Genomic DNA, 24,450 nt, shown 5'->3' with positions numbered 1-24,450 from the left:
GACGCTGCCCGGTGCCAAATTTAAATTATACATAGAGAAAACTTTGGCAAAATATTTCCGGCGCATTTCTAGTCTAGAAAAACGGGCGTAACAATGGCAATATGCCAGAAAACGGGCTTGGGGAAAAATTTTAGCCCTAGGGTTGGTGGAGCTGTGTGGCAAGACAGACCTTAGATTGACGAGAGAAAATATGTTTATTTCCCCATAACTAAATATAGATCACATATCTGTTAGGTTTTTATACATTACCAACATCACCAAAACAGATGATCTAGTCATTACCACATTGCTGTTTGTAGGAGCTTGCCGTGTGCAAATTGGCTGCCACATATCCTACTTTACAACAGTGACTAGATTTCAAAAGTATTTGGACATCGGGACATTTGGATAAGAAAAATTCAGTCAGGCAGAGTCAGCATGGATTTATGAGGGGAAGTCATGTCTGACAAATTTGCTGGAATTCTTTGAGGATGTAACGAACAGGGTGGATAAAGGGGAACCAGTGAGTGTGGTGTATTTGGACTTCCAGAAGGCATTTGACAAGGTGCCACATAAAAGGCACAAGATAAAAGTTCACGGGGTTAGGGGTAATATATTAGCATGGATAGAGGATTGGCTAACTAACAGAAAACAGAGAGTCGGGATAAATGGTTGATTCTCTGGTTGGCAACCAGTAACCCCAACTATTTACAATCAATATTAACGACTGGAAGGAAGGGACCGAGTGTAACGTAGCCAAGTTTGCCAATGATACAAAGATGGGAGGAAAAGCAATGTGTGAGAGAACACAAACAATCTGCATAAGGACACAGACAGGCTAAGTGAGTGGGCAAAAATTTGGCAGATGGAATATAATGTTGGAAAGTGTAAGGTCATGCACTTTGGCAGAAAAAATCAAAGAGCAAGTTATTATTTAAATGGAGAAAGATTGCAAAGTGCCGCAGTACAGCGGGACCTGGGGGTACTTGTGCATGAAACACAAAAGGATAGTATGCAGGGTACAAGTGATCAGGAAGGCCAATGGTATGTTGGCCTTTATTGCAAAGGGGATGGAGTATAAAAGCAGGGAAGTCTTGCTACAGCTATACAGAGTATTGGTGAGGCCACACCTGGAATGCTACGTGCAGTTTTGGTTTCCATATTTAAGAAAAGATATACTTGCTTTGGAGGCAGTTCAGAGAAGGTTCACTAGGTTGATTCTGGGGATGAGGAGATTGACTTATGAGGTAAGGTTGAGTAGATTGGGCCTCTACTCATTGGAGTTCAGAAGAATGAGAGGTGATCTTATCGAAACGTATAAGATTATGAGGGGGCTTGACAAGGTGGATGCAGAGAGGATGTTTCCACTGATGGGGCAGACTAGAACTTGAGGGCATGATCTTCGAATAAGGGGCCGCCCATTTAAAACAGAGATGAGGAGGAATTTCTTCTCTCAGGGTTGTAAATCTGTCGAATTTGCTGCCTCAGAGAGCTGTGGAAGCTGCGACATTGAATAAATTTAAGACAGAAATAGACAGTTTCTTGAGCGATAAGGGGTTATGGGGAGCGGGCGAGGAAGTGGAGCTGAGTCCATGATCAGATCAGCCATGATATTGAATGGCGGAGCAGGCTCGAGGGGCCAAATGACCTACTCCTGTTATTTCTTATGTATTTAATTGTCTGTAAAGCGCTTTTAGATGTCCCGAAGTTGCGAAAGGCGCTATATAAATGCAAGTCTTTTGTTTCTTTCTAAATGTTGTATGTGCTCCAGTAGCACACATCATCATCATAGGCAGTCCCTCGGATTCAAGGAAGACTTGCTTGCACTCTTAAAATGAGTCCTTAGGTGGCTGAACAGTCCAATACGAGAACCACAGTCCCTGTCACAGGTGGGACAGATAATCATTGAGGGTAAAGGAGGGTGGGACACAATAACAATAAGGGCAACGTTTGTCAGTGCTGATCTGTATCAGGCCCTCATTTGGTTCCTCTGTTAGATAGTGCAGCTGACGTTTAAAAATACCATGCAAGAAATCATGGGCTTGAACTTGTATTCTATTGTTTGTGCACAGCCTCAGTTGCAAAGCACTGTTGTTTTGGCATGGCACAGCACAATTCTTTCGGTATGCTGCTTGATCATTGAGAAAAAGAGTCTCTGTCTGCAGGGGTCAATAGGACAAACCTGAGACACGCCATACCCTTTCCTTCAATAGACCTCGAGTGGCAGCATAGTTATTTGAATCCTGTACATTGCAGGCATGGCCGATTACAGAACTCTGCTGCAAAATTAACCTTGACACACATTCCTGTACTGTACTGTGTTGTGTTAAAATTGTTTTATTAGGTCATTTCTATTGAGCTCTTATTGATTTTCTAAAAGCATGATATATACTTGCAGAGGTTGTGTCACTAAATTTCTAGTATTTTTAGACTAAATTTTAACAAGTGACAAAATGTTTCATTAGTTTAAATACGAAGTAGCTTTTTAAGAAGAAAAGTTTTGTATTGGGGTAAATAGTCTATTGCAACATTTTTGTATTCTTAAAAAAAATCAAATTGGTTGGGCAAACTTTTTATAAAATTAAACCTGCTCTCATGCACTTGATCTAAAGTGAGTCAAATGCATCAATCGATCATAAAATTGTCATTACAGCTCATGATTGTGTAATCATCTCAACATAAATGACGCGTGGCAGGTTTACTCTAGTGCTAAAGAAAGATCCATGCCTCCTTAACTGTAGGAAGATTAAGAACCAAGTTACTCAGTAATATAATAACTCATAAATGATGGACAAATAGTTGGGGAATGATGTCAGGATTGACAACTGGGAAAATCCAAACTCTCTAAAAACGTTGATAAAACCACCACATTGTTGAAATTTGGTAAGATGGAATGCAAACTCAACAGTGTTGATGCATTTAACGATGAGCAAATATATCAGGCGTGCTATTTGACTGCAGAGAACCTATTGAACTGAATGTTAGTATGATGATGTAGTGCAGCAATTTCATTTGGAGATTGTTGTTATGAGTGTATTTAAAGTTCAAGGTTGTCCTTTTTTACTTGTTCAGTGTTCTAAAGAATGGACTAGCAGTGCTATCATTGTTGGTTTTTGCTGCAACCCCTGAATTAGATATTAGAATAATTTTGAAAATACAGGCACATCAGAGACTGTCTTTATTTTTTATTCTTGTCTTTGGGATTTTGACCAAATCTAACAAGTGATTGCTTCTTCCCACCTGCTGCGTTCCTCTAAACCGTTTGTACTTGGATCTCAATTATTTAAAATATTATTGAATTTTTATTCAGAAGACCATAGGGTGCTGGAGGGGATGTGGGGCTAGAGGTAAAGTGAATGGAGGCAGTGGAGGGACTTGAAGTAAAAGATGAAATTTTAAATTTAAGTGTTGGTGAACAGGGAACCTGTGTATGTTGGCACGGATGGTGGTGATGGGCATGTGGACTTAGTGACCAGCGAGCCATGGGCAGTGAGTTTTGCACAAGTTGGGAGTTCATGGAGTGTGAAGGATTACAAGTCAGCAAGGAAGACATTGAAGAAACATAGAAACATAGAAAATAGGTGCAGGAGTAGGCCATTCAGCCCTTCTAGCCTGCACCGCCATTCAATGAGTTCATGGCTGAACATGAAACTTCAGTACCCCCTTCCTGCTTTCTCGCCATACCCCTTGATCCCCCGAGTAGTAAGGACTTCATCTAACTCCCTTTTGAATATATTTAGTGAATTGGCCTCAACTACTTTCTGTGGTAGAGAATTCCACAGGTTCACCACTCTCTGGGTGAAGAAGTTTCTCCTCATCTCGGTCCTAAATGGCTTACCCCTTTATCCTTAGACTGTGACCCCTGGTTCTGGACTTCCCCAACATTGGGAACAGTCTTCCTGCATCTAACCTGTCTAACCCCGTCAGAATTTTAAACGTTTCTATGAGGTCCCCTCTCATTCTTCTGAACTCCAGTGAATACAAGCCCAGTTGATCCAGTCTTTCTTGATAGGTCAGTCCCACCATCCCGGGAATCAGTCTGGTAAATCTTCGCTGCACTCCCTCAATAGCAAGAATGTCCTTCCTCAAGTTAGGAGACCAAAACTGTACACAATACTCCAGGTGTGGCCTCACCAAGGCCCTGTACAACTGTAGTAACACCTCCCTGCCCCTGTACTCAAATCCCCTCGCTATGAAGGCCAACATGCCATTTACTTTCTTAACCGCCTGCTGTACCTGCATGCCAACCTTCAATGACTGATGTACCATGACACCCAGATCTCATTGCACCTCCCCTTTTCCTAATCTGTCACCATTCAGATAATAGTCTGTCTCTCTGTTTTTACCACCAAAGTGGATAACCTCACATTTATCCACATTATACTTCATCTGCCATGCATTTGCCCACTCACCTAACCTATCCAAGTCACTCTGCAGCCTCATAGCATCCTCCTCGCAGCTCACACTGCCACCCAACTTAGTGTCATCCGCAAATTTGGAGATACTACATTTAATCCCCTCGTCTAAATCATTAATGTACAATGTAAACAGCTGAGGCCCCAGCACAGAACTTTGCGGTACCCCACTAGTCACTGCCTGCCATTCTGAAAAGTACTCATTTACTCCTACTCTTTGCTTCCTGTCTGACAACCAGTTCTCAATCCACGTCAGCACACTACCCCCAATCCCATGTGCTTTAACTTTGCACATTAATCTCTTGTGTGGGACCTTGTCGAAAGCCTTCTGAAAGTCCAAATATACCACATCAACTGGTTCTCCTTTGTCCACTTTACTGGAAACATCCTCAAAAAATTCCAGAAGATTTGTCAAGCATGATTTCCCTTTCACAAATCCATGCTGACTTGGACCTATCATGTCACCATTTTCCAAATGCGCTGCTATGCCATCCTTAATAATTGATTCCATCATTTTACCCACTACTGAGGTCAGGCTGACCGGTCTATAAAATGCATGACTGAGCGCTCAAGAGACTGAGGGACTAAGTTGAGCAGGATGCCAGGGTTTTGCATGGTCTGGTTCCACCAAAGCAAGTGGCCAAGAAGGAGGACAGAGTCAGTGGCAAGGGAACGGAGTTCATGATGGGGTCCAAAGACAATAACCTTATGTTCTAAATATTAGAGGCAGTGTAGATTCATCCATGATATGGACTATTTGTGCTAAATAGCCTGTTTCAATGTTGTAATGTATTTCTATATATTTATAAATGTCTGTAACACAATCTTTCTTCATTGGGTAAAAAGTGAGTTGGATTTAATTGTAAAAGGCGTTTGTTGTTTTGTCAGTGGTTTGATTATCAAAAATACCCCAGTACAGAATCTACAGTAAAATATTCAAACCGTTTAGATTGATAGATGGGTTATATTATTTAATCCTTGTTTCAATGGTTATATTGTTAAAAGTGAGTTTTGTATGGCAATGAAAGCATTACCATTAGTCTTTTTAGTACACGCATTAATCATAGAATAGTACATGGAAACATAGAAACATAGAAAATAGGTGCAGGAGTAGGCCATTCGGCCCTTCGACCCTGCACCGCCATTCAATAAGTCCATGGCTGAACATGCAACTTCAGTACCCCATTCCTGCTTTCTCGCCATACCCCTTGATCCCCCTAATAGTAAGGACTACATCTAACTCCTTTTTAAATATATTTAGTGAATTGGCCTCAACAACTTTCTGTGGTAGAGAATTCCACAGGTTCATCACTCTCTGGGTGAAGAAGTTTCTCCTCATCTCGGTCCTAAATGGCTTACCCCTTATCCTTAGACTGTGATCCCTGGTTCTGGACTTCCCCAACATTGGGAACATTCTTCCTGCATCTAACCTGTCTAAATCCGTTAGAATTTTAAACGTTTCTATGAGATCCCCTCTCATTCTTCTGAACTCCAGTGAATACAAGCCCAGTCTTGATATGTCAGTCCCGCCATCCCGGGAATCAGTCTGGTGAACCTTCGCTGCACTCCCTCAATAGCAAGAATGTCCTTCCTCAAGTTAGGAGACCAAAACTGTACACAATACTCCAGGTGTGGCCTCACCAAGGCCCTGTACAACTGTAGTAACACCTCCCTGCCCCTGGACTCAAATCCCCTCGCCATGAAGGCCAATATGCCATTTGCTTTCTTAACCGCCTGCTGTACCTGCATGCCAACCTTCAATGACTGATGTACCATGACACCCAGGTCTCGTTACACCTCCCCTTTTCCTAATCTGTCACCATTCAGATAATAGTCTGTCTCTCTGTTTTTACCACCAAAGTGGATAACCTCACATTTATCCACATTATACTTCATCTGCCATGCATTTGCCCACTCACCTAACCTATCCAAGTGACTCTGCAGCCTCATAGAATTCTCCTCGCAGCTCTCACTGCCATCCAGTTTAGTGTCATCCGCAGATTTGGAGATACTACATTTAATCCCCTCGTATAAATCATTAATGTACAATGTAAACAGCTGAGGCCCCAGCACAGAACCTTGCGGTACCCCACTAGTCACTGCCTGTCATTCTGAAAAGTACCCATTTATTCCTACTCTTTGCTTCCTGTCTGCCAACCAGTTCGCAATCCACGTCAGCACACTACCCCCAATCACATTAATCTCTTGTGTGGGACCTTGTCGAAAGCCTTCTGAAAGTCCAAATACACCACATCAACTGGTTCCCCCTTGTCCACTCTATTCGAAACATCCTCAAAAAATTCCAGAAGATTTGACAAGCATGATTTCCCTTTCACAAATCCATGCTGACTTGGACCTACCATATCACCTCTTTCCAAATGCGCTGCTATGACCTCCTTAATAATTGATTCCATCATTTTACCCACTACCGATGTCAGGCTGACCGGTCTATAATTCCCTGTTTTCTCTCTCCCTCCTTTTTTAAAAAGTGGGGTTACATTGGCTAACCTCCACTCCATAGGAACTGATCCAGAGTCAATAGAATGTTGGAAAATGTCAATGCATCCGCTATTTCCAAGGCCACCTCCTTAAGTACTCTGGGATGCAGACCATCAGGCCCTGGGGATTTATCGGCCTTCAATCCCATCAATTTCCCCAACACAATTTCCCGACTAATAAGGATTTCCCTCAGTTCCTCCTTCTTACTAGACCCTCTGAACCCTTTTATATCCGGAAAGTTGTTTGAGTCCTCCTTAGTGAATACCGAACCAAAGTACTTGTTCAATTTGTCTGCCATTTCTTTGTTCCCCGTTATGACTTCCCCTGATTCTGACTGCAGGGCACGTACGTTTGTCTTTACTAACCTTTTTCTCTTTACATATCTGTAGAAGGTTTTGCAGTCCGTTTTAATGTTCCCTGCAAGCTTCCTCTCGTACTCTATTTTCCCTGCCCTAATCAAACCCTTTGTCCTGCTCTGCTGAGTTCTAAATTTCTCCCAGTCCCCGGGTTCGCTGCAATTTCTGGCCAATTTGTATGCCACTTCCTTGGCTTAAATACTATCCCTGATTTTCCTTGATAGCCACGGTTGAGCCACCTTCCCTTTTTTATTTTTATGCCAGACAGGGATGTACAATTGTTGTAGTTCATCCATGCGGTCTCTAAATGTCTGCCATTGCCCATCCACTGTCAACCCCTTAAGTATCATTCGCCAATCTATCCTAGCCAATTCACCCCTCATCTCTTCTGTACCCTCTCCAAAAAAGTGTGGTGCACAGAGTAAGCCGAAACCGGTTAGTGTCGTGGATCTTTATAGACTAACAGTTGATTACAGCTTAGCTGGTTAAGGACATTGAGTTGCTGAGCCGTACAGATCAGGAAGTCCTTATGCTGAGCAAGCTTGTCTAAATCATGGTAGAAATAAGTGCCACAATTGGTCTCAACCCTCTGGTTTAGCTCAGAGTTCCAGCTCGTGACTGCTGTCGAGCAACCCCCGCTGAAAGTACACATGTGGAAGTCAGGCAAGATGATATTGGGGCTTGGCTGTGATGGCTTAAACCCCTGTGTTGGAGTAGCCTGCTAACTTGACTGTTTAGGCTCATAAATGAATAACTATATGGCTATATGGCTGAGATGTGTCGCAGCATGAGTTAATGCCCTCAAGAGAGGAGGAAGAAAACAGAAAAAAGTGGATGAAAGCAAGTTTTCTTTACAGTTTGAAAACTGGATTAGGTGTAGCATTTGATCAGTAACTCTGGGTATACCTTATGAGAACAAACGTTAGTTTGGAACAGTTCTTCAGCCTATGATTCATAGTCTGTTACTAACATGACTTCAGATAACATTACATGAGTACTTTTGATCTAAAAATATATACACAGATTTCCAGCCTCCACAACATTTTGCTTTTTATACATTAATACTGGGGCTGCATCTTGTTAACACTTTTTGCTTTACTTTTACAGATAACTTGCTGGAACTGAATGCAGACAATGCAAATGGGTTTCTTGAGCCCCAGGACTCTCAGTACCGAGGTGCTCATAAATGTGATGTTTGTTTTCAAACCTTTCCCAAGTACAATCAATTACAGCGCCACCTGCGGGAGCATGAGGAAAATGACAAAGTAAGTACACTTATTTCTGCCCCTTCAATGGTTTCAAAATTCAAAGGCCCTCAAATTACATACAATGGCGAGCTTATTTAAATAACATCATAAAAACAATGGTATCGATATCAAATATTCAAAAGATAAAATAAGTTTCTCTTGCTCCCTGGTTAAGGCAGTATGCAGTGGAAGCATACAGACTGGGAAGGGTCCAGGTTCGGTTTTGTTATTTTTGTTGAGTTAGCTGATCTCGGGTGGCATTGCAGTTGGCCTCAATGGCCTCGAGTCAGGGAGGGGGGAGCTTGACCAGGGTCACCTCTCCTAACGTTTGCTAAAAATGTGTAAATGCAGACATTGAGTGAAGACGGGACTGGCCTTGTCTGCGATTAAATAGCCTGGTAACATTCTGTGTCCAGGCTCTCGCATGTTTAATGGCTATCTGGTGAGGGCAGGGACTGGGTAGTAACCTGCATTCCCTCAGTGTCAGCCGTGGCTCAGTTGTTGGCACCATCTCCTCTGAGTCAGAAGTTTGTGGGTTCAAGTCCCATTCCAGAGCCCAGAATTCTAAGGCGACAATTCAATGCATTACTGAGGGAGTGCTGCACTGTCGGAGGTGCCGTCTTTCGGATGAGACGTTAAACCGAGGCCCTCCATCTGGTGGATGTAAAAGATTCCATGGCACTATTTCGAAGAAGAACAGTGGAGTTATCCCCGGTGTCTCAGCCAGTATTTATCCCTTAATCAACATCATTAAAATGAATTATCTGGTCATTATCACATTGCTGTTTGTGGGAGCTTGCTGTGTGCAAATTGGTTGCTCTGTTTCCTACATTACAACAGTGAATACACTTCAAAAGTACTTCATTGGCTGAAGTGCTTTGAGACGTCCTGAGGTTGTGAAAGGTGCGATATAAATGCAAGTCTTTTTCTTTCTTTACCCAATCAAAAAAAAAACAATGTCTTCAGGAGGAAATAAGGGGAGGAAATTAACAGGAAAAGGAGGAAAGGATTAAATTTTTTTTAACAGGAGCATAATGTTTGGAATACAAATTTGAAAGTAATGTCTGAGGGGAGAGATAGTTTTCTTCCCTCTGTCCCCAGGACAATCATTTTGTAATTTTCACATGGCAGTTTAGCTGCATAATAGATGTCATCATTTCAGTAACACACAAAGACTAAAGAATAGCTGATGAATTTTAATGTCGATAAATGGTAAGTTAATACATATTGGAACAGGAAACCATAATCGTGTACATGATGGAGTGTTAGCAAAAGTGGACAAAAAGGATTAGGCATGATTGCATTCAGCAAAAGTTTCCAGCTGTTATCAGCCAATCGGATCAGTTTTTGACATAAACCTATGCGAACAGTCAAGGCCCATCATGTGAGATACGACCAAGATTTGAAAAGATAGCCGAAGATGAGGCAAATAGGGATGCAATGGTGAGGTGACGCCAAGCTTAGCTTTTAAAAGCCTGCAGATTGGTGTAGAAAAGGAAGACTAAGGGAGCCATGGAAGTTCTACAGTTTTGAGGAGAGACTGAGTTAAAGTAGGAGGCTGTCTCATTGAGTCTTTATGCTGGGAGGAAGAAGACTGTAAAATAATACATTTGGGGCGCGAGATAAACAAGAGAATTATGTTCAGAGGAGCGATGACCATGGTAGTATTGGTTAAATAGGAAGAGAAACAAGAAAGGCTGTGATGAAGAGAATGAGAGCTTACACCTGGAATTTGCACAGTGGTCCTCAGCAGGAGCTCGACAGACCCCCTGAGGAAATGGCATAAATGGCTAAGCACGGCTGTACAGCCCCTTTCTTTGGGTATCGTCAAAGTTGCGACTGGAGATTGGGAGAATCCCTCAGAAATTCAGAGCACTGATATCCAGAGATATAAAAAAAACAATCTATAAGAGTGACAAACTTTTTATGCAGCTAGATCTTAGGCTAGGCCTCAACAGCCTATGAGTATAAATTGGAAGTAGTTGTTTAAACTTTGTATACATCACCGGGGGAGGTCATATTTGAAATACTGTGTGCAATTTTGGTCACCTTACTTTCAAAAGAACACTGCGTCATTGGAGATGCTTCAGAGGAGGAAAGAGGTATAATTCTGGGCCTTGGGGTTTTATATTTGGAGGGACTTGTAAAGCTAAGATTGTTTTGTTTGTTAGAGAAAATAAGATTGAGGTGTTTGGTGTTTGGAGTGGGATGGTGTCTGGGTCTTTAAAATGCTGAGAGATATAGATGTAAGCAAGCTATTTGAGTAAGCCTCTGAGTAACAAAACAGAGCATTGAAAATTAAAGAATGTCAAATGAGACTAGAGATTAGAAGGCCTCTTTTCCTCCAAAGGATAGTGGGTATGCGAAACAGACAGCCAATAAAAGCGGTTGATGCTGTGTTGATTAACTCCTTCACAAGAATCTGAGTAAAAATCTGGTTAGCAACAGAACCAGATAATCGAACACAGCATGGGATGTGGTAGTTCCTGTGCTGTGTGGGCCCGGGGAGTGTTGGTGAACTGGAGCTTGCCAGGCTTGCGTAATGAAGATGTGGGGATGTACAAATATTCTGCTCGACAACCATTTCGAGACCGGGAAGCATTACCTCAGAAGATTGAATAGCTGAGGTACAGTCCATGACTGGGTAGATTGAACATGATCTATGCAGTGAGTGAGTTTGATGACCGACTGTCCTTTATCTTATTCCATGCTTTCTTACATTATTGTTATGTTCAAAAGATAACATTAAATTGTACAAGGAAGTCTTGCCATTAACATTGTCTGCTCATAATTTTTGAAACTTTAGTGAAATTTTATACCTACTTAGCATTTTGTATGGGGGAGGTGCAAAAGGGAAAAATAGTAGAAAAATAATATCTTGGCCTAGAAATTGGGTCGCGTAGTAGCCATTTTTCAGGCGCTAAGCGGTCTCCTAAGTCCCCAACCATTTTGGGAAAGGATAAATGAGGCACTCTTTACCGATGCCTGAAGCAGGTGTTAGGCCTTTGCATTTACAAGTAAGGGGCTCAACACCTGCTTTAAGTCTCTGCTCCAAAATTGGGTTGCCCTGAGACAGCACACACCATCTACTTTCCATCTTGCCTCCCAGTCAACTGCAGTGATTTGCTCAGTATTGTGTTTCACTATACCATACAGTGTGGAAAGTGGAATTTGGCTTATGGCCAACGTCTGCTTCGGCTGCTTATTCAGTAATAAGAATGCGAGTTGCTCGTAGTTTAAAAAAATATTTGATATGAAAAGAAGACTTGGATTTCTATGGTGCCTTTCATGACCACCAGATGTCCCAAAGAGCTTTACATACATAAGAACATAAGAAATAGGAGCAGGAGTAGGCCATAATGCCCGTCGAGCCTACTCTGCCATTTAATACAATCATGGCTGATCCGATCATGGACTCAGGTCCACTTCCCGGCCTGCTCCCTATAACTCCTTAATCCCTTATCAGTTAAGAAGCTGCCTATCTCTGTCTTAAATTTATTCAATGTCCCGGCTTCCACAGCTGCCTGGTGCAGTGAATTCCACAGATTTACAACCCTCTGAGAGAAGAAATTCCTCCTCATCTCTGTTTTAAATGGGCGGCCCCTTATTCCATGATTATGCCCCCTGGTTCTAGTCTCCCCCATCAGTGGAAACATCCTCTCTGCATCCACCTTGTCAAGCGCCCACATAATCTTATACATTTCAATAAGATCACCTCTCATTCTTCTGAATTCCAATGAGTTGAGGCCCAACCTCCTCAACCTTTCCTCATAAGTCAACCTCCTCATCTCCGGAATCAACCTCGTGAACCTTCTCTGAACTGCCTCCAAAGCAACTATATCCTTTCTTAAATATGGAAACCAAAACCGTACGCAGTATTCCAGGTGTGGCCTCACCAATACCCTGTATAACTGTAGCAAGACTTCCCTGCTTTTATACTCCATCCCCTTTGCAATTCCATTGGCCTTCCTGATCACTTGCTGTATCTGCATATTAACTTTTTGTGTTTCATGCACAAGTACCCCCAGGTCCCGCTGTACTGCAGCACTGTGCAATTTTTCTCCATTTAATTAATAACTTGCTCTTTGTTTTTTTCTGCCAAAGTGCATGACCTTACACTTTCCAACATTATACTCCATCTGCCAAATTTTTGCCACTCACTTAGCCTGTCTATGTCCTTTTGCAGATTTTTTGTGTCCTCCTCACACATTGCTTTTCCTCCCATCTTTGCTTCGTCAGCAAACTTGGCTACGTTACACTCGGTCCCTTCTTCCAAGTCGTTAATATAGATTGTAAATAGTTGGGGTCCCAGCACTGATCCCTGCGATGCCCCACTAGTCACCACGAGAATGAACCATTTATCCCGTCTATTTTCTGTTAGTTAACCAATCCTCTATCCATGCTAATATAGTACCCCCAACCCCATCTTGTGCAGTAACCTTTTATGCGGCACCTTCTGGAAGTCCAAATACACCACATCCACTGGTTCCCCTTTATTCACCCTGTTCATTACATCCTCAAAGAATTCCAGCAAATTTGTCAAACATGATTTCCCCTTCATAAATCCATGTTGAATCTGCCTGACCGAATTTTGCTTTTCCAAATGTCCTGCTACTGCTTCTTTAATAATGGACTCCAACATTTTCCCAACCACAGATATTAGGCTAACTGGTCTATAGTTTCCTGCTTTTTGTGTGCCTCTTTTTTTAAATAGGGGTGTTACATTTGCAGTTTTCCAATCAGCTGGGACCTCCCCAGAATCCAGGGAACTTTGGTAAATTACAACCAATGCATCCACTATCCCTGCCACTACTTCTCTTAAGACCCTAGGATGCAAGCCATCAGGTCCAGGGGATTTATCTGCCTTTAGTCCCATTATCTTACTGAGTACTACCTCCTTAGTGATTGTGATTGTGTTAAGTTCCTCCCCCCTTATAGCCCCTTGACTATCCACTGTTGGGATATTGTTTGTGTCCTCTACCGTAGAGACTGATACAAAATATTTGTTCAGAGTTTCTGCGTTCTCCATATTCTCCATCACTAATTCCCCGGTCTCCTCCTCTAAGGGACCAACATTTACTTTAGCCACTCTTTTCCTTTTTATATACCCATAGAAACCCTTGCTATCTGTTTTTATATTTTGTGCAAGTTTACTTTCATAGTCTATCTTCCCTTTCTTAATCTTTTTTTAGTAATTCTTTGCTGGCTTTTAAAAGCTTCCCAATCTTCTGTCCTCCCACTAGTTTTGGCCACTTTGTATGCCGTTTTTAATTGGATACCGTCCTTTATTTCTTTAGTTAGCCACGGATGGCTGTCTTTTCTTTTACTGGAATGTCTCTTCACTGGAATGTATTTTTCTTGAGAGTTGTGAAATATCTCCTTAAATGTATGCCACTGTTCATTAACCATCTACACTTTAATTTATTTTCCCAGTCCACTTTAGCCAACCTCTGCCCTCATACGTTCATAGTCTCCTTTATTTAAGCTTAGATCCAAATTTCTCACCCTCCATCTGAATTTGAAATGTAACTATACTATGATCACTCATTCCAAGGGGATCCTTTACTAGGAGATTGTTTATTAATCCTGTCTCATTACACAGGACCAGATCCAAGATAGCCTGCCCGCTGGTTGGTTCTGTTATATACTGCTTAAGGAACCCTTCCCTTATACACTCCATGAACTCTTCCTCAAAGCTACCCTGACCAATTTGATTTGTCCAATCAATATGGAGGTTAAAATCAACCATGATTATTGCTGTTTCCTTTTTACAAGCCCCCACTATTTCCTGGTTTATACTCCGACCAACAAAGTTGCTACTGTTAGGGGGCCTATAGACTACGCCCACCAGCCAATGAAGTACTTTTGAAGTGTAGTTACTGTTGTATTTGGGAAACGTGGCAGCCAAATTGTGCACAACAAGCTCCCAACAAATAGCAATGTGATTATGACCAGATTATCTATTTTTGTTATGTTGATTGAGGAATAAATATCGACCAGGACACCAGGGATAACTCCCCTGCTCTTCTTCAAAATAATGCCATGGGATCCTTTACGCCCACTTGAGAGGACAGACAAGGCCTCGGTTTAACGTCTTATCCAAAAAATGGCACCTCCAACAATGCAGCACTCCCTCAGCACTGCACTGGACTGTGAGCCTAGATTTTTGTGCTCATGTCCCTGGAGTGGGACATGAACCCACAACCTTCTGATTCAGAGGCGAGAGTGCTGCCCACTGAGCCACAGCTGACACAGCAATTGTATATACAAACATATACTGCCATTCCCCCCCACCCCCCCTTGCTTCTCTCACTGAGCACCTGGATCTCTTCTTAAATTTGGCTTCCAAATTCCTGAACTTCTCTGGCCATCAGGACTATGCTTCTGCAGTCTACTACACCATAAAACTCATCTGCTGTGTCTCTGATCTGTTGCTCAAATTTTAAAGTAACTTTGGTCAGCTACAGCCCTTCGCACAGTATTGCTGTAACCTGCTGAGCCTGTGACTGGCTGACTGGTTCTACTGGTTTTTCAGCTGCAGTCTAGTTCTGGCTAGTGTTTTACTCTCCTACACTGAAGTATATTTCTCCGCCGCTTCTTTTGGTCACCTACAACTTTGCCATCATCTTTCTGCCCTGCAACCCATTCTGCACATCTCTTGGATCTTCATTCCCACAAAGTAAGCTCTATCCTCCAATTCTCTACCTTTCAAATAGCTTCTGGATTTCAGTCGCCCGGTATATCTGTCTCCGAACTTGGACAACAGTTTGTCGATGCTCCGTGCTGACTCCACTCGACCTACGCCAACTTTATCCCACCACGGGACCTCTGACTTTAACTCTGGATTTCTTCCAGTTGTCTCCTATCTGTTCCCTGTTACTACCAGCATATATGTATCCTAATAATTGATATATAACCAGGCCTAGGTAAATTGAGTTTTTCCTGTGTCCATTCGTGTGCATATATCGTGTGCGCTCCGGATCCGAGGCCATCACTTCTTTTTCCATTTTTTTCTCCTTCCTTGCTCCGCCCCATTTTTTTTCTCTCTCTCCCTCCTTGACCACTCTCTCCTGTCGTCATGCATCCTTTCATTTCTCCCCTTTCAGGTACTCTGCCTTCCCAAATCCTTACCCCAACCCTTTATTACTCTTCGACCTTCCTACTCTCCTGCCACCATTGCAGGCTTCGTGCCCTCTTAGATGAGCCTACAGCTTCTGTCTGTGCCTCTCTTGGCCTCCTGCGAAGGATCCATCGAGGCACTCATTGCTGCCTCCATATGAGTAGAAACCCCGACTGCCCCATCCTACTCTCTTATCTCCCTGCCCAGCATGCCTGTAGGGGGCTAATCTTGCATTTCTTCTCCCCGTCAAACTCACCCCTGCTGACCCTGTGGACTCTGGCAGCAGATCAGCTATATCTCTGCATCTCCCTCCAGAATGTCCGTTCACTTGTGAGCAAGGTCCTTGCCATCTATGAGCTTATTGTGGATGATTGCATTGACATCATGGCCTTGATGGAAACCTAGCTGAGGGGTGATGACACCTGCCCCCTGAATGAAGCCTCCCCGCCTGACTATACCTTCCACCACTTGCCCAGCCCAGACCGTCGCGATGGCAGTGTGGCTCTTATCACCAAATCACATCTTGGTCTGTCCCCTACTCCTCTGGCACTTCTCCTTTGAACATCTCTCCTTGTTCCACCCCTCTCACCTCTCATTTAAAATCCTAGTTCCCTACCGCCCACCCAAGTTCCATAAAAATGTTGTCACCGAGATATCTTCACTGCTTTTCTCCCTCAGTCTCTGCACCAAGTGACTTCTCATCCTTGGTGATTTCAACCTCCATCTCAATTCATCATGCACTCGGTCCTCTGAGTTCACTATCCTCCTATCCTCTTTTAATCTCTCCCTCCATGTAAACTCCCCAACCCATATTCACGGCCACCCCCTTGACCTTGCCATCTTGCGTGGCCTCGCTACTCCCATCATATTGAAGGGAAAAATGGGAAGGCTTCTCTTCCCACGAGCGGGCCCTTCGATATAAAGGGTCGAAGCTCATCCCAACCATGTAGCAGCCCTCGAAGTATTAGACGGAGACGAATGGCAAGGTCTAACGATCTTTAATTACGGACGTCCGGGAACACTTCTCATCACAGCCACCTGTGAGTGGAGATGTTCCCTGAATAGCAAAATTGTACATCATTTATACATTTCATAAATCCCTTCGCCCCCCCGGTACGACCTCCCTCGATCTCTAATTGCGTTACCTTATTAGTAATATTTTGGATTGACAGAACAAGATCTCAAGACGACTTTTAAATCTTAACTGGGATGACCTCATTGGGTTAGAATTTGCTGATCGTACGTGGCGCCTAAAAGTCTGTTTAGAGTCTTTTCACAGAGTCTTATCTTGTCAGACTGGACGTACCTTAATGTTATCTAGTATTGGTACATCAATGTTGAATCAGAGGCCTTTGGGTCCTTGGTGCTGGAACATGTTAGAATGTGAGGTCAGCCACAGACCTTCTGCACCTTATGCTGAGCCAATGTAGAAGCCGGCACTTTAAACCTTATTTCGCTTATACCCCTATTGCCACTTTTCTCTTACAATTCCCCCCTTTGGCCCTTGGCTATATGCCAAGTAGGCCATATTCCCCGGAAACTACTTCCCTGTGGGCATGTTCCAGATATGTCCGATCACTTGGGTGGCCATCTCCCAAACTTCAGAACCTCCTGTGACTTCTCCCGCAGGGCTATATAAGGTAAGTCCTTCCTGCAGGACTGTTTAAATTTTCGTCCCTTATTGTCTTAATCATAGTGCGTGCCCTAGCGTGTCGTTTGGCCTGTTTAATTCGTGCACAGGTTAACCATACCAGTACCATCAGGACCAGGCCCTGTGTTACTACAAGTACATGTGAAATAATCCTTATCCATGGGTGGATCTTAATATTAAGTCCAATGTTCCACAGTTTTGAGTACCAAGGCTGGTCGGCCAGCATCATGTTAGTGTCTCTTTGTAGGTTGTCTATTTCTTCCATCAGCCGGATATACTGTCATCTTTGGTTTTGGATTCCTTGCGCCAATTGTAATTGTTCCTCACTTAATTCGGGTATCTGTTTTCCTTGTGGTTCCCATACCGCCTCTTTGTACCCTTCTCGGAGGGTATCCGTGATCGTTCCGTGGATAATTTCCGTTGTCTCGGGATGTATGTGGTATCCATTTATGTCTATTTTTCCTATGGGCCTGAAACAGAAGTTAGGGTTGGTGATGACACAGGGGGTGACTCCTCCCCTGTTCTTAATTGTCAGGTTGGCTGCTCCTATGCTCACGCACCAATCTCCATTCCCTTGTGGAGTAGCGATTGTTTCGGAATCGCGTTCGAGAGGAGTGATACTCAGCATGCATCCATTTGTTTTGTGGAATCCGCAATCATCATCCGTCATTCTTAGCGTACCTTGACATAAAACCACTTGGTTATTTTTATAGCAGTCGGTTATGTCAATGCCTTTGGTACTATTGTTAATTTTAATCACCTGTCTGGAGGTTGCTGGTAACGCAACCGTGTTCGGTTTCTTACTTCACCGATATTGTCGGTTTGGTATAAGGGGTCTCCCTTTGTTACGTTATACTATGTTATTGATAACACGAATCCTATCATATTCACATGTCCAGTAATACATCTAAATTTTGGCACCCATGCGTGACTATTTTTCCGTATCTCGCACATGTTCATGTTTTTGTCTAGAGTCCAATTATTAAATATGCCATTCGGGATCCAATCTGGTATGTACCCATTCTGGAGTTGCTCCATATTATGTTGTACCTCACTCAGTATCCAGGCCCCATACCCGGAGCAAATTATCTCAGCTTGTAATCATTTACTTAGGTCGTTCCCCATTGCGTGGATCAAATTTATGGTCTTGGCATGTTCCTGTAATGTGTGGACTACTTGTAACAGTTCCCCTTCCGAGCCATCTCCCAACTGCGCTTGTAGGGCTTGGCTATCTATTTCCCTCCCCAATAAACCCCTTAAGATTTGCGTTAAGATGTTAACCCGGTCGTCTATTGCATACAGGTCTATGGAATTCATCGTCGCAACCCCTGCTGCATAACCCGTGCCTAGTGTTTCCAGTATTCCCCTTTTTGTTCGACTTTGTTCTGTTCCCTTTCTGACATCAAATCTCAGGGTAGTGGATTCTGGGCCTTCGAGGATTCGTTGTCAGGTTTTGGTATAGACTTATAGTTTAATTCCCACAGAAGCTAGGAAGGATGATATCCGTTAGGTTTCAGATTAGCGTAAGTAGTCGCTGCGCATCCCAAAATATATCCTTTCCTTAAATTCCTTTATTACTAGCCCCCCTTTGGCTCCAGTCTTTATGGACAGGTATATGGGGGGGACTTGCATGGTTGTGCTGGGAAGAGTTGGTTGTCCCCAGGATGGTTGTCCGGGCAGCAGTAGGGGGTCTATCTCGGACAAGGAAGTCACAACACCACTGGTCCGTATCCACGCACGGGGAGGCCGGACATATCTTCCCCCTGGTATCCCCTTGTCGTGGCCTTCCCGAGAATTGAGTGAAGACGGGTGTGCACCGTACCTGTATCCCCTCCCTACGAGTGCAACTTCCGCGTTCTTCTTCTAACACGAAGCATACTGCGGTCTCATTTACTGCTGATGTTATGCCCTTGTTATTGTTCCACCCCCACTGTTGGTTGGAATCTCTCTTATGTTGTGTTATGCCCGTTAGTCCAATGCTACAATTTAAATCTACCGTTGTGCCGACTACCAACATTAGGGTTTTTGAATCAGGATCACGGCTAACATTTTCCGACGTCTTATAATATAGGCCTTGAGGTCCGTTACTTTCTTCGTCAGTGGATGTTCCGGCTCCAAGGGGAGATAGGATCCTGTAAAACACAACGTTTTCTGGTGGCCACCGGTTGGTTAGGATCCAAATCGTTCCAACTGGGTCCAGTGTTTCCATTTGCCAACACCTCCTATGTCTATGCAAGCGCATATGTCACTAACCATAATCGCCTGGTGGGGTCCGGCCCATTTTGGTGAGAATCCGGGTCTTTCAGGATTTGTCTTTACCATGACCCGGCTCCCTATTTGAGGTACCTGAACCCTTTGTTCCTTCGTGTCCCTTTCTAGATCCCTAATAATTTGTTGGTCTCTGGCTTGTTCTCGTAATTCATGTGATTGTTTATAGAATTCCATCACGAACCTCCGTATCTTAGCCTTGTAGGGCCCTACGTCATCACTTCCAGTAACTAGCACTTCTGGCAGCCTCATAGCTCTTCCTGTCATTAGTTCAAAGGGGGTCAGTCCGGTAGTCCGGTTAGGGGTAGCTCTTAATTTCATTAGGATACGTGGTAGTAACTCAACCCACCCCTGTCCGGTCTCCTCGATTGCCTTAGCCAGTGCTGTTTTTAAGGTCCTATTCATTAGCTCTACCAATCCGGAAGACTCGGGGTGGTATGGGATGTGGAATTTTTGATTAATCCCTAACAGGGCGCAAGCTTGCTTCATGATTTTTCCCATAAAGTGTGTAACCCTGGTCTGAGTCCAACTGTGGTGGCATTCCCCACCTGGGTATTATTTCCACAGCCAGGATCTTAGCCACGGTATCAGCGGTGCAGTTTCTAGTGGCGAAGGCTTCTACCCATTTTGTAAATTGGTCTATTATAACCAAACAGTACATTTTTCCCCTTTGGCTAGGCAGTGGCCCAGTAAAGTCTATTTGTAAGGCTTCCCAGGGTCCCTTTGGGCGAGTTTGGTGTCCCAGTCGGACCTTTATCTTTTTCCCCGGGTTGTGTTTAGCGCATGTTATACATTTCCTCCAATGGTTTTCTATGTCTCTACCCATTCCTTTCCACCACCAACATCGTGACATGGAGTTCACCATGCCGGTCTTACCGGTATCGGTGTATCCGTGGTAGAGACTCAATAGGTTTTGTTGGATACATTCCGGGGCCACTACATTGTCATTTTTCCTCCAAACACCATTCGCACCCCCCCCCCCCCTTTTAGCTCCGTTCTGTTCCCACCCTTCTATTTCTTGCGGGGTGGATTCTCCCTGTATCTTGAGTATGTTTACTTCCTCCGTTTGGGTAATATGTGAGCCAATCGGGGCGTTACTAGTCATATCTAATTCGGCTGCCTGTTTGGCAGCTTCGTCTGCCCAGGCATTTCCCTGCTGGTGTCCGTCCGTGATCTTTAGATGCGGTTTAATTATTATCATTGCACATTCCTGAGGGAGGAGGGATGCTTCTACTAATTCCTTAACTATCTCTTCGTGCCTAATGGATCCCCCTCCCGATGTCACGTACCCCGCCTCTTCCAAGTGGTCATATAATCATGTACCACCCCGAAGGCGTAACGGCTATCGGTGTAAATGTTGACCCTTTTCCCTGCTGCTAGTTTTAATGCTTCAGTGAGAGCTACCAATTCCGCTACCTGAGCCGATAGGTTTCCCTCTAAGGGTCCCCTTTTCCTGATTTGTCCATTGTTGTCCTCCACTGCCCATCCTGTACGTGGGGTTCCGTCTGCATATCGACGGGATCCATCCACATAGAGATCCATATCTGCCTTTTCAACGGAGTTTCGCTAATGTGACTCCCTTCCCCCTCATTTCCTGTGAGACCACATTGGTGTTCTTTACCTTCGGTGACTATCCATCCTGCTGGTTATTCCCATTGACCTTTATTATAGTCACGGCGCCGTTTGGGGGTAAGAGCATCGCTTCCCAATTGGCGCGCCGTGCGTTGGATATGGCTCTTAACCTTCCTACGTTAAGTAATTCCACGAGGGTATGTGCCCGGTCATCACTATGGGCTCGCTGACCTTCACGGCCCACGCCGCACAATCAAGAGCTGCGACACATCGGGACAGCCCTGCGGCCATCAGTCCTTGTTTCATGGAATAGTATGCCACGGGCCTTTGCTTATCCCCGTGTTCCTGGGTTACCACCGCATTGCAATGGGTCTCACTATGGTACATATACAGGTGGAAGGGTCTATTCTGATCCGGCAATCCCAAGGCGGGTGCACTCATAAGGGCTTGCTTCAGTTGTATAAACGGTGCCTCCTGGGGGCTACCCCAGTCGACGGGCTCCTGGGAGGGCCTTCCTCCTTTTACTAGGTCCTATATCGATTGGGCTATCTCCGCATACTCCGGAATAAAGTTCCAGCAATAGTTAAATAGTCCCAATACTTGTTGGACCCCTTTTACCTAGGCATTGTTCCAATAACCTCCTTCCGATCTGCGGGCATCCGTCTATTCCCTTGGGCTACTACATATCCCAAGTACGTAACCTCCTTTCCCACCTGGGCTTTCCAAGAATTTGCCCTCAACCCTGAGCACTGTAAGACCCCTAATACTGTAGTTAGGACCAACATGTGTTGTTGCTCAGTACCTGAAGCGATAACAATATCGCCCACGTACTGTAGTATAGTGCTTCCTTCTCCTACGTCCAGGGGTTCCAGGATTCCTGACAATGCGCAGTGGAATATGTCCGGACTATTGTGAAACCCTTGCGGCACCCTGGTCCAGATATACTGCTTCCCCTTTACAGTGAAGGCAAACTTCCTCTCTGACTCCTCATCCAAAGGTATAGCCCAGAATCCGTTCGCTATATCGAGTACAGTAAAGATTTTATGTTCTGGGTTCAGACCATTGAAAATAGTGGATGGGCTCACCACAATTGGATGTTCCCTTGGGGTGACCTTGTTCAGGGCTGTGTAGCTGACAGTGAACCTTTAGGTTTCGTCGGGTTTCTTTACCGGCCACACCGGTGAATTAGTGGTGGCAGTTACTAGCTTTACCACCCCTTGTGCTTCTAATTCTTGCACTATTTGGTGGACGGCTGCTTCAGCCTCGGGTTTTAAAGGATATTTTCTGTGGGCCTTATGTACCGGCCTGGGAATTTTGACAGGGTCAACTCGGGCCAGCCCATAATCCTGTTTGTGCTGTGCCCACAGAGCCGGGTATAGTCGGCATACGCTGCCCCACACGCCCTTCGTTTCCCACTCGGGCTGTATTGGGACAATCCTTGCTACTCGCTGCTGCTGATGTCCCGGATAATCGAACTTCTGTTGGGTCTGATGTTTCTCTCCCCATATTATCCGATTACGCTGAGGGTCGATAAGTGCCCCGACTTCCCTCAGGGTGTCTATCCCTAGTATGGTGCCTTCTGGGTTAGGGTAGCATCAAATTTGGGTGGGTATCATTATTCCCTGTATCTCTAACAGTACTACTTTGCTTAATGTCGCTTTTTTGGATCCTCCTCCTATCCCTTGAATATTAACTGTGGTTCTTGTAACAGGGAGGTCTAAATTAATTATGGATACCGATGCTCCCATGTCCACTAGCATGTTGCACTGCCGGCCCCCTAACACTGCACTAATGAATATATGGGGATCTAGCGTCGACCGTCCCTACCTTCCCTCGGGGGCCGGTAACCCCTAGCGGGTACTGGCCAATTTAAGTAAGTTGATTGAGATTCTCGTTAGAGGGTGGCTCCGGAGGGGGTGGGGCTGGCAGTGTTGTTTGTCGGAGAATTTCCATCAGTTCCTCATGCGTGATGGGCGTCCCTGTCTGTTTTCTGGTTTGCTGTGGGCCCTTCCCTGCTGCCCCGCCTCCCACTGCCCAGCATCTTTTTGCTAAGTGTCCCAGTTTGTTGCAATTACGGCACCTGGGTCTATCCGTCCCTTTTTCAGCCTCCCTTTGCGGGCAATCTCTGCTAAAATGCCTGTCCTGATGACATGTGTAACACGTCAAGGGGGCTGCGCGGAGATCCCCCCTATCTTCCTTTTCTCCCGTCACTAATGCTGCCGCCACTATCTTGGCCACCTTTTCCTTTTGCTCGGCCTTTAATTCCTCCACGTTTTGTGCCCATTCTAAGATTTCATCATAATCATCTCCTATCTTGAATCCCAGCTTAATTATTTTTTGATGTGTCTCCCCCAGTCTATCCTTAAACACTTCTAAAAATGCCACGTCCTCTTTATCGGGGTTGTTAGCACCGGAGTGGTCCTTGTACTCGAGCCATTTCTGCTCTCCATATTCCCCTACAGTTTTGTTCGGTTTTGGATTACATAGAAACATAGAAACATAGAAAATAGGTGCAGGAGTAGGCCATTCGGCCCTTCGAGCCTGCACCACCATTCAATGAGTTCAATTAGAAAGCAGGAATGGAGTACCCCATTCCTGCTTTCTCGCCATACACCTTGATCCCCCTAGTAGTAAGGACTACATCTAACTCCATATTATTTTTAATATCCTGCTCCAATTAGTTCTTATTGGTCCCCAACATTCATCCATCCCGTGCTTGAGGTCTAGTATCCGCTGTGCCTTAGTTTGCATCGGGTTTCCCATCGTTATCCAGTTGCCGTTTTGCACGGCTTGGGTAGCCCTTTGCCAGCTTACATTACCGGTTTTGGCCTTTACCAGACCGTGTACGTTTCCTAGGGTTAGATTATGTGCATCGAACATTTCCTCAACCTTTTGCCAGAATTCTGTATTTCTGCATTTGGTTTGGGGGTGGGGTAAATCTTTTAGCAGTGTCTGTCTCTCATGCGGGATGAGGGGAACTTCTTGTATGGTGACGTGAGCGGGTTGCTGCCCGTGTGCAGGGACGGTGGTAGTACGGACGGGAGCTGCCTGTACGTACCTGTCATATGCCAGGAGCCCTTCCTGGGTCCCGTTATTATCTTCGGGCTCCCCTGCCTGTACCTCTTTCAGGGAGGGGTATATTTGGGGTACTGGGAGGGTTATTTTTGGGTCGGGTGTTGTTGATGCGCACTGTAGGGTTTGCCCGTTCTTCTTTACAGCCTTTTCTAATTCCGTTATTTTAGTTTTTAATTCCTGAATCAATTCAGTGTGGGTATCTATTTCTTTTATCTGTTCCCGGTAACAGGTAAGGATAATTACTTGGGCCATTTCACCCTTGTGTTTG

At 44.4% G+C, this 24,450-nt stretch overlaps 1 protein-coding gene across 3 annotated transcripts in view; it reads left to right on the top strand.

Moving 5' to 3' along the window:
- Positions 1-24,450, top strand: part of LOC139272262 (zinc finger protein 236-like) — a 229,206-nt gene that overhangs the window by 39,705 nt on the left and 165,051 nt on the right. For all 3 annotated transcript variants that reach the window (XM_070888579.1, XM_070888578.1, XM_070888580.1), the window contains exon 2: positions 8,357-8,514. In XM_070888579.1, the coding sequence (XP_070744680.1) occupies positions 8,357-8,514 (158 nt within the window). The remainder of the gene's footprint in view (positions 1-8,356; positions 8,515-24,450) is intronic.

This window comes from Pristiophorus japonicus, chromosome 1 (genome assembly GCF_044704955.1).
Source record: "Pristiophorus japonicus isolate sPriJap1 chromosome 1, sPriJap1.hap1, whole genome shotgun sequence".
In the NCBI taxonomy this organism is placed as follows: domain Eukaryota; kingdom Metazoa; phylum Chordata; class Chondrichthyes; family Pristiophoridae; genus Pristiophorus; species Pristiophorus japonicus.
Note: the sequence above shows the minus strand (reverse complement) of the source record. Positions and strands in the feature narration are given on the sequence as shown.